Source organism: Salvelinus sp. IW2-2015, linkage group LG5, assembly GCF_002910315.2.
Source record: "Salvelinus sp. IW2-2015 linkage group LG5, ASM291031v2, whole genome shotgun sequence".
Lineage (NCBI taxonomy): Eukaryota > Metazoa > Chordata > Actinopteri > Salmoniformes > Salmonidae > Salvelinus > Salvelinus sp. IW2-2015.
The window spans coordinates 18682842-18694065 of NC_036844.1; the positions used below are offsets into that span (position 1 = coordinate 18682842).

At 40.2% G+C, this 11224-nt stretch overlaps 1 protein-coding gene across 6 annotated transcripts; it reads left to right on the forward strand.

The window, feature by feature from the left end:
- Nucleotides 1-534: 534 nt before the first annotated feature.
- On the forward strand, nucleotides 535-10329 carry LOC111964013 (T-box transcription factor TBX3-like). Of its 6 annotated transcripts, none has more exons than XM_023987659.2 (7): nucleotides 536-1788; nucleotides 2743-3025; nucleotides 3500-3664; nucleotides 4783-4859; nucleotides 5490-5647; nucleotides 6609-7255; nucleotides 8450-10329. In XM_023987659.2, exons 1-7 carry the CDS (start codon nucleotides 1388-1390, stop codon nucleotides 8876-8878), a joined length of 2160 nt encoding a protein of 719 aa, XP_023843427.1. In that variant the 5' UTR covers nucleotides 536-1387; the 3' UTR covers nucleotides 8879-10329. The 6 variants fall into 6 exon arrangements, with proteins under 6 accessions (XP_023843431.1, XP_023843427.1, XP_070299694.1 ...); XM_023987660.2 differs by having other exon boundaries at nucleotides 586-1788; nucleotides 2743-3010; XM_023987661.2 differs by having other exon boundaries at nucleotides 590-1788; nucleotides 3518-3664.
- Nucleotides 10330-11224: the final 895 nt, after the last annotated feature.

Genomic DNA, 11224 nt, shown 5'->3' on the forward strand with positions numbered 1-11224 from the left:
TAAAGCAACAAGAAAGATTATATGCAATAACAAAGTGTCAGCAAACATCTACATGATCATCATTTATTTAGCTTACTGTCATAATATTAACATTGTAGGCTATAGGTTAACTGGTCCCCGGGTCGTCGCGTGACAACCGGTTAAAATTCATATTCATATTTTTCACAAATATGGTGCTGATAATGGTAGCTTGCATGTTGTTCAAACATTCCTTTCCGGTGTTGTATGTAGCCTAGACCACTGCAACGGAGAACAACTGACGATTTCTGATCATCTAATCAATTCAAAATTATCAAATCAATGACAGTGACGATACATTGTGTATATTTCTTCATTCCATATAGCCTATACAATAAAGCTTCCACGATTTCACACTAAAATGTAGTCAATGTTTTGATGACGGGGGCAGCCCTGCCGCTCTGCACACGAGACAGTAATGTCTTATGGACAAAGCAACTGAGACTCGGGCTACTTTTCCTTCGCAGTGTTCCACAGACCGACCTATCGCACTAGTTCTGACGATGTTGACATATTCACACAACATTGACTGGGGCAGTGGTGTTTCACCGCAGCGTTTGAGTTCCAAACACCTTTTTATAAGACTGAAGTCTGTCCCCTCCACCCGACCTGTTAAAACCACGCCTACGAAGCCACACAATTGGTCCGAAAGCGTCAAAGAGCCAATCAACAGAGCCCAGCTTCTCGTAACATGCAACAAATCCATATAGTGTCAAGCCTATGGGGCACAGAAGCGCTAGTAATATCTTAGTGCTGGGACCTTACCACCTCTCTGCCGTCAACGGACTCCTTTCTCCGCATACGTTTTTACTGAAATGTGTGTGTGCGTGAAAGAGAGAGGAAGAAATAGTGTGCGTGCGTGTGAGGATGCATGTCTGGAACAAGTAAAGACAGAGGAATTGTTCCGCGCTATCGAAATATTTCAACACATCGCTTTTGCAGCAGGACTAAAGACAATGAGAGCGAATTCGTTTTAAAAAGGATGCCGATATTGTAAACAACATCAAGAAAAGAACGCAACAGTCAATTAAAACGCAGTGACTCACCCTTGTTGGTTCAATTCGAAGATTGTTCGCAAGACAACGCATAGAAAAGTGCTCTCGGAAGAAAATCTTTATCTCATCACAACTGAAGATTAATGGAATGCGTTTTTTCATTTCTCATTGCAGACACTCTGTTGGAACTCAGCGAAGTACACTAAAGAACATTTACACCACCCAGCCGAAAATAAGTGGATGCTTATTTCTGTAGTTGTGACGGTGGATTTCTCAAGACTTTCAAACAAGTTTTGCTCGTCAAGAAGGCTGCATAGACTGACTATAGTATTAAACTTAATAAATCCATATATTTGGTACCTGCCTGGACTTGGATGAGCTTCCTGATGAGAGATCCAGTCATACAAGGAACGAGTATGGCATACCATCCGTTTTTACCTCACCGGGGTCCGGAATTTGCCATGAGTGCAATGTTGGGTCACCAGCCTCCCTTTTTTCCGGCCCTGGCGCTACCTCACAACGGCTCCCTCGGCTCCCTCTCTCTCCCGGGCGCCCTGGGAAAGCCTATCATGGACCAGCTGATGGGCGCCGCCGAGTCCGGCCTCCACTTCTCATCGCTTGGGCACCAGGCAGCCGCAGCCCATCTGAGGCCTCTGAAGACTCTGGAGCCTGAAGAAGAGGTCGAAGACGACCCGAAAGTTCACCTGGAAGCGAAGGAACTTTGGGAAACTTTCCACAAGCGAGGCACTGAAATGGTTATCACGAAATCCGGAAGGTAAGGTACACTTGTATGTGTTATAATATTACATATTTATGTTCTGTAGCTGAAATACATTAGTCTGCCTTTTGTTATTCTGAAGATCATTCTGATCATCAAGACGATGTCATTCTTCTCGATGGAATTCGTGTATTGATGTGTGCTTGGAACTGAACCTCCGCGAATCGTGGCCAACATTTTAATTTCAAACTTTCATTTCTCATGGTTATATTTGTGTAAATCAGCTGAATATGACCACAGTCTAACTGTCCTATCGACAGAATCTGTATGGTCACAGTCACATTGCATGGGAATGTAATCTCAACACGAGATAAAATAAAGCCCAGCCCAAACTATAAAATATACAACACATAAGGCTGTAACATTTTAACTTGGAAAATCTTATGACACGTGGTGATTATGAAAACAAACTGTGAGCGATTCTAAAATGTAGYCCTACGCTACTACAACAAAAAAATCTGTAGTTTGAGGGTGTCAACTGAAACATGTAGGCCTGCCTATATGTTATGATAAAACGTGTAATAACAAATGTTATTAACACAACAAATGATTAGTATGCCGTAAAAATACAGTTACACAATGCATGCTGTACATGTTATGCGATTTTTTATTATTTATAAGCGGCAGATATTTGTATGGCATGGGTGTAAGAAGGCCTACCGAGTGTTTTGTATTCTCGCACAAGCCTCTGTTTGATTTAATAATTTATGCATGCAATCAAGCTTACGCATAAGCTGACGATTATACATATGCTATAGGCCTAAAAATAAATGTACCCRAATATATGTAATAATTTAGTATTTGCTGTATGTAACATTGTCATTATCCTAAATAGTATAATAGCAATGCAAATATGTCTGTTTCGTGTGAGTGTAGGCTATCATTATTCAGTCACAGTGTCAAGTAGGCTAGTTCACTGTTTTTAAGTGATTTTCTTATTCCATTTCACAGGCGAATGTTCCCTCCGTTCAAAGTGAGATGCACTGGCTTGGACAAGAAAGCAAAGTACATTCTGTTGATGGATATTGTTGCAGCCGATGACTGCAGGTATAAATTTCACAACTCGCGTTGGATGGTGGCAGGGAAGGCCGACCCCGAAATGCCAAAGAGGATGTACATTCACCCGGACAGTCCGGCTACTGGCGAGCAGTGGATGTCAAAAGTCGTCAATTTTCACAAACTCAAGCTAACGAATAACATCTCCGACAAGCATGGATTTGTAAGTTCATCTAATGTATGTTTTTTTCTTATTTGCATGCTTCTAAACYTTTCTGGCATGTATTGTTGTAATAATGATTGTTATTCGTAGGCTATTATCAGACGTATTATTATTAGTCTAATAATTATAACCCCATTGGCGTTGCTTCTCTGTGGCCGTCTGTGGCCGAGGGCTGAGAAGGTTTCACCAAAATATACAGGCCTCATTTCGATTGAATAGGTTTGTGTCCAACATGAGGTCTTAATATTTTAATGTTTTCCCAACTTGTATATCATGTCAAGCTATGTGGTAATTCTACTGCTTATATTATTATTATTTTTTTTTATTTTGTGGGGGGGTAAATGCACTGATGGTGAAATAAATTCAGGAGAATTTTCTAATACATTCCATTTTACCAAGTAAGCCTGAACTACGATTGAGCACAACATGAAATGACTTATCTTCATCAGAAGGAAGAAATCAGTGTGTGCTTATCTTTTTTTAATCTAGAATTCTTTACTGTTCCAGACCATCCTGAACTCCATGCACAAATATCAGCCCAGATTTCACATCGTGAGAGCCAACGACATTCTCAAACTCCCCTATAGCACGTTCAGGACTTACGTTTTTCCTGAAACGGATTTCATTGCAGTAACGGCCTATCAAAATGACAAGGTAGGGAGAATTACACTTTATTCGTTTATTTTCATGAAATACATTAAATAGTTGGATAGTGAATTTCGCCTTCCTTTTTTTTGTCAAATAGTGTATATAGCCAATGCGCCATTTGCCATCTTAAAATATGTCAAATGTCATCTTGTTTGAGTGTTAGGCCTAAAAGCTACACGTAAACGTCATCTCATGCCGTGTTTCATACTAAGCAAACCAGGCTAGAATGGGTCAGAATTCTCAGGGATGTATGTTATACAGTTTATCGTAATTCTATTTAATCACATGGAAATAATTTGGCAACGACCCAGACTGTGTGTATGTGCGTGTATGTGTGTGTGCGTGCGAGAAAGAGAGAGTAAAGAAGCAAGAAGGAGGGAGGGAGTGTGAGAAAGAGAGGGGGAACAGAATGTGCAGTTAGTCAGAGAAAATGAGCATTTTGTTTATAACCGGCTTGGCTGGTGGTAACATTTAATTCCACGTGGCACACCGCTAATCAAAATCATATCTTATGGTGGCTCTTTGATATAAGGGAGAAATGTTAGCTAAGTCTTACCTCTGGCCACTTGGGTCAAGCAAAAATGCAGTAAATGTTTGGCAGCCACATGGGTTGAAGAATATTGTAAATCCTGCCAAAATGTGCACATGGGAGGGGCAGAAGGCAGGAGGAAGTGAGTGGGGGAACAGAATGTGATAGCTCTGCGAGAGTTGACATAAAGTACTATGCATTGCACATGGATATAAAATATATGCAATGGTGGGATAGGGGCGGGGAGGATCTGAGCGTTAGGGGTGAGAGCGGGTGACCTGTCTGGAGAGCGAGAGAGAAAGAGAAAGATATTGTGTTTGTATGTGTGTGTGTTGAAAATAAACAAATATCTTCTATAGCATCAGACCTTTGTCTTATCACTAGTTTGAGAATCAATTATAAAATAATTTCCAACCATTCAGATGATGGCTCAATTATATATATATATATTCAATATTCCACTTCCTAGGACTTAAGGGTTAACACATAGGCCTAAGTGAAGACATAGGCTTATGAAAAATGTTGAATAAAGAATCGAGGATAAATGTCACTCAGTTTACTTCCACGAAACAACTTTGATTTTCATTTATTTCAGATTACACAATTGAAAATCGACCATAATCCTTTTGCCAAAGGATTCCGTGACACTGGCAATGGAAGACGAGAGAAAAGGTAAGGAGTAGAAGTAACTATTCCCTTACTGCACTGCAAAAATGTAACGACTCCTATAGACAGATTTTATAGACACAGAGTCTGACTGTGATGTTAGTGAATTCCAAAAAACGGTCGGCCTACACGACTGTCCTTGCAGTTGCGAAAGGGAATCATTTTATGACAATCCCTTCAACCTACATGTATACTATGTCTTTGACGTTTTATTTACGAGTTGGAAAAGCTAATAGACATAGCTTATTATGTTGTATTTACATTGTTATGGTTCTCAGAGTGCAGAGATCGCAAGAGCAAAATGCAATTTCGAGACTCCTCTAGAAATAGTTTAGCGTTATTGATAGTTAACTCTTCAAAAACTTTTCTTGAACTATGTTGACAACAGTAAACAAGAACGTGGTTTGGTCTGTGGGTTATTAGTTGTCTGCAGTGGGTTTGAATAGATTGATTTCTTCGAACAGACATATGTATCTTGAATGATAAAACGCATCTTCATAATCTGCCATCAAAATTTGCCGTCTACGCATATATGGTAGCCTACATGGCAATCCACGTTTTTTACCTTGAATAAATGATTGGCTAGTTTTTCACACGAATAGTTGTGATGACCAATAACTTTTGTGCCTAATGTAGGAAACAGCTGGCCCTGCAGTCAATTCGCTCATACGAGGAGCACCAGAAAAAAGAGAACGGGACGTCTGACGACTCCTCTGGCGAGCAGGCCTCATTCAAGTGTTTCGGCCAGGCCTCGTCTCCCGTGGTGTTAACTGCGGGGCCTCCCAACCTGAAAGGTAATTGAGCCCAGAGCTACTTTCAGCATCTCACAGCTCACAGACCCACATAGCATAGTAGCCTATGCTTGTAAAAAAGTGAGCTGAAAAATATTTTCCAGTAAGTAGGCTACATTTTGGATTTAGTTTGAGTCCAGATTCCTTTCTTTCGATATCAGTATGCCTGTTGTGTTGAATAATTGCACTACAAATGATTGAATGTTGTCTTGCGCCAACAATAACCTACAAATTATATAACGTGTATGTAGGCTAATTCTTGTAATTGACATTCACAGGATGGCTCTCATGTTCGTGCTAAGCATTTAGCAATCAATTGAATAATATATCTGCCAAAATGATATAGCTTACTGGATAAAGAATAAAGTGAAACATAAAACTAACTGTCGAGATGTAGGCCTGTGCATAGTCACGAACATATGGCTGTTATCTGAACGACAAAAATCGTCAGAATTGTGAAAACACACCATTATGGCGGTTAAAACGAGGACAATTTGGAGGGCGTGATCAATAAGCTGAAGGTTTATCAAAAAATAAGTAGCCTCTGGATTTCAATGTAGCCCAATACATTATGGAATTAGTATTAGGCCCCGTAATATTAGGCCTACTTGGCACGATAGCCAGAAAGTGTAGGCAGAACGCACATTAGGCTAATGTCCTCAAAAAGAGCATGGATTAAAAACGAGGCCTATTTGTTAATATGTGATATAGGCTAATTAAGACCTATACTGATTATATATCTCGTTGTAAATTAATATTTCCACATAGGCCTATACCATCGAAAGTCATGAAAAATGTAATCACGTATGAGTTCCATCCCTCATCACGTAGGCTATAGCCTAGCCTAAGATAATTGTATAAGCATATCTGAAGAATAAAACTCAAAACTAAATTAATCCTGATTAACTGAATTAATTAATAATCCTTCCTCATTTATCACTAACTTTTGACTCATTCCTGATAGACTTTTGCGAGAGTGACGAAGACAGCGACGATGAGAGCAAAGATGGCAACCTAAAGGATGGGCCGGACTCCAGTAAGATCTCAACCACCACGGAGGATGGGAAGGATCATGAGGCGAGCCCGACTAAAGGCCATCAATTCGGTGTCAATGATGCTACCGGCCGGTCTCGGGAAAGCGCCCGGAGGACTGAGAAAAGCCAGGCGGACTCACGACAGAGCCCCATCACCGTTATCTCCAGCACCACTCGGTCCGGAGAAGACCTCAAGAGTCCAAACGGGGACCAGCCCAAAGTGGACGAGTGCAGGTCTATAAGCAAGGAGAGCTACATGCCTTTGACTGTTCAAACTGACAGCAGTCCGCACTTAAGTCAGAGTCACATGCATCATTTTGGATTTCCACCGGGTTTGGCGGGACAGCAGTTTTTCAATCACTTAGGCGGCGCGCATCCCTTTCTTTTGCACCCCAGTCAGTTTAACATGGGAGGCGCGTTCTCGAATATGGCCGCGGGCATGGGCCCCTTACTGGCAGCAGTGTCCTCCGGAGGGGTTAGCACCATGGACACGGCCAGTATGGCGTCACCCTCGCAAAGCCTGACGGGAGCTCATGGACTGCCTTTTCATCTGCAGCAACATGTCTTGGCATCACAGGTAAAACCTGTTTAATTACCACCAGCAGTACTTACAGTAATYCCAGTGTGCTCGCGGTTTTCGTTACATTTGGACCAATATAGCCTACTGGACTATATATGTCAGCATAGATGTTCTTGTCTCCATTAGTTTGTGTAAATGTAACGAATAAAGTATAGGCTAATTTCCATTTCGTTTTAATAGCTTTTTCRTTATGGCGTTAAATGGCACAACAGGGGTGAGCATATTGTAGACAATTGTGTTATAAATAATAACCAAATGTGTTTTATATGGACTCAAGTTTACTTGGATTTTACCTGGAAGGTGTGGATATTATCTGTCTCAATTGTTTAAAGCATATGTTGGGATTTAGGAAGAGACCACCTTAGCGTTGCAACAATAGTTTTAGGCTATAGTGTTGATATGAACTCAGTCATTAAATCTGTGTTTTAGAGGAACATGGCGAATGTTTAAAATACTTCACTGGTTCTGGGAGGGAAAACAACTTATCTGAAATACACAACAGATTTGCTGTTTTACCATCTAGGCCTACTTTCAAAAAACGTGTTGCAGAAATGATTCCTTCTAAATTGCTATGTTCTGTACTTAATGGGCAGCATCATATGCCAACAGGCTATAAATCATTTGTATTTGCATGAACAATTAATGAACTATTTGCAAAGCTGCATAAAACACGATATCACATGGTTGTGGGTCTAAGATATCGCCTAACACTAGAAAAACTAAATGTTTTGACAATTTGATTCTTGGAAGGATTTCATCGTTTTACGCGAGCATAGAACTTTATATTGTGCTTGTTTTAAGGCTTAATTCTATACATGTATTGGGAATAGGCTTAGGCCCTACACCACACTCTCATTATTGGCCTAAACCATAATACTCATGGCCACAGAAAAGCATCATCGTGTAAATCGCTTTATGAGAAAATTGAAAGTAGCCTATGTCATGTAAGCCTACAGTACATAACATTTCCCATGATCTCTCACGTGTCTGGATTCATTATTCACACTCACTCGCTACATGACCTCCATTCAAAATATACAGAAACAGAGGTCAAGTACATTGCGACAAATTAAAGTGTAGCCTATTTTTCCAGTTTGGTTGTGTTATTATGGTGCGTCAAAGCTAGCGTCTGTTGAATTATATTATGCAGGCTAAAGTTAAACGTATATCCTTCCCCTCCTCTCTCCACAGGGCCTGGCCATGTCTCCATTTGGGGGCCTGTTCCCTTACCCTTACACGTACATGGCAGCAGCCGCGGCAGCCTCCTCCTCTGTCCACCGACACCCTTTCCTGAACGCAGTGCGCCCCCGCCTCAGGTACAGCCCTTACTCCATCCCTATGAGCGTTCCGGACAGCACTCTGCTCACCACCGCCATCCCCTCCATGGCAAGCAGCGCCGCCGAGCTGAAAGGGGACGGCATGGCCATGAGCCCAGTCTCGGCCACCCAGGACTCCACCTCGGAGGTCACCAGCCGGTCGTCCACCATATCGTCCGGCTCGGTCTCCCTGTCCCCAAAAACTTGCTCTGGGAAAGATTCCACTAACGAGTTGCAGAGCATTCAGCGCTTGGTCAGCGGACTCGATCAAAAACAGGACAGAAAACAAAGCGTGTCCCCTTAGATTCTAATGTTGTTGCTTTTGTTGTTGTTGTTGTGATAATAATGATGATAAGGACGACAAGGACGAGTATGACGACACCCTTCTAGCAGATGTGGGTTTAGAAAACGGACCTATTGAACAGTTTAGATTTTGAAATGCACTTTGGTTATATAGCCTACACATCTAATGTATGCTATATTTCTTTTTTGTTAAATTAAACAACACTTTTGAATTTGTCCTGTTATTTGAATACCATACAAGTATTGAAACTGAAAGGTTGGCACGGATGATACTCACAGATCTTTGATAAGTTGCTGCTGTGTCCTATAAGTTTATTTTATGTCGGGTTACTGAGTTAACAACATTTGTTTGATTTAATATGCACTCTGAATTGGTTATAATTATTTGAATTAATTTCCTTTTATATTATAGACTGTTGTGTTTGAGGTATTACTGCATAACTATTTGAAGCCTATCATTATGCTCATAGGGTAGGTGACACTTTGCATGCCCTACAAAAAATATGTCTCTTTTATGACTGTAGTTTTTTTGTTTATTTTTCACCAAGTTGAAATGAGACGAATAAGGATAAAAACATGATTCAGGCTGATCTTAAAACCAATCTGGGAAAAAATGATTTAACTCCCTCCCCTTTTGCTAAGGATTCAATCAATTGGCCGTCGGTTATTGATTTTACGAACGAATTTTTCTTTATGTCAATTTATAAACACAGGATTATGGAAATACATATTCTGGCACTTGTTTGAAGTAGGCCAAAACAGAACCGAGGATATAAACGTCATGTGCGAGTGGTTGAGACTGTCCTAAAATCGCATGCCGAATCCAGCATAAGTATTCAACTGGCAAAGGAAATCTGAAATAACATTGAAAAGGTAATATTGATRATAAATGTAAATAGTTATATATACAAATATTTATGTAATTATTTCATATTGATATTGCGTGTAAATAGAACAGAGTAGTTTGTTTTTGGGGATCTGTCCTTAATTTATTGTCGATATACATGTGTAAAGATAGTTTGTGGGATATTATCCTTGTTTTGCCATCTGCATTTTATATCCCCCTGAATATGGATTTACCTGTACCCCAAATATCCACAGAGCTAGTTATTTTAGCGGACACACTCATGTGCCATTTTACCTTTACCTGTTGTCTCGGTGTGTTAAGTGCTACTGTTCAGACGAATTAAAAAAGAGCACACTGCACCAACGGCTTGAAAAGTTATGAATCATTTTCTCTCAAAAGAAAAGAAACGTGTGTCAAAATATAATAATTTTCTGTTTTAAAACATTGCTGCCTGATAGTAAAAGTGCAGAATCTCTTTGAAATATGAAGGTTTCTTTTGTGTTTCTAAAGTTGTCATTGGGTTATGTTGTATTCGATTTTTGTGTAGTTTACAACATCAACAATGTGTTCTTGAAAGTTTCAATAAAATATTGAAATGCAGTCTTCATACGTTTCCATGTGTCAGTTTCTTTAGATTATGTAAACTATATTATGTAAAACTATATGGACAAATTACAAGGTGAGGTAATTGCTCCAACCAAATCGGTGCTGCCACACTTTGTCCACTTCAGCAATAGGAGATAGAGGCGTTTAGACTATGATCAAAAAGTGGAGAAATGCTATTAAGATACTCTCAAACTCTTTTAAGCTATCCTACCTGGAATTCCTTCCTGGACACGAGACCGCGACAGAGCGAGTCATTGTGTGCGTGTGTTTTATGGGCCTGCTGAGTAGCCTATTGACTGATTATTTCGACCAAGCTGAATCCTAAAGAATGTAAAATAACTTGATTGCCCTCTCTGCGCCTAGAGTCATGAGTTTAACAACATCATATCTTTATTTGTATATTGTATGGTTAATAAGTAACGGCTGTGGCGCTAGGGAATAAGAGTAAACATGACACAAAGTATCTCAATTGCTCTGTCTATTGCTCACCTGGCGCCTTGGATATCTTACTCGACTTTATTGCACAGAAGGGGGCGGTGCGTCTGCAATAATGTTGAACAGGATTTTCACGTTGACATGCCAGACGGAACGCCACCTAGTGAACACTACACAAACTGCACAATTACTTGACAAAGCACTGCAGGAGGATGATTACTTTGAACAGTGTGGACCCTGACACGATGTAGCCTAGTGTGTGGTGAAGGTATTCAACCAGACATTGAACATTTGAGTGGAGAATAGTTGATAGCAACATTTTGGCCAACTGAAAATAATCAAACCTTATGTCGATGTTTGCTGGAAATTAAGAAATAATTGGTGCCACCAAAACTACAAAAAAATGGCCTACAATACAATATAATAATGCAGAATGAGCATATACATGTAATAACCGTA

Excerpts from the sequence above, each read along its gene's own strand:
- LOC111964013 (XM_023987659.2), top strand. The coding sequence starts at position 1,388 with ATGAGCTTCCTGATGAGAGATCCAGTCATACAAGGAACGAGTATGGCA. Across the intron at positions 3,026-3,499 it reads GATTTGTAAGTTCATCTAAT|AATTCTTTACTGTTCCAGAC; the intron begins GTATGTTTTTTT and ends TTTTTAATCTAG. Across the intron at positions 3,665-4,782 it reads CGGCCTATCAAAATGACAAG|ATTACACAATTGAAAATCGA; the intron begins GTAGGGAGAATT and ends CATTTATTTCAG.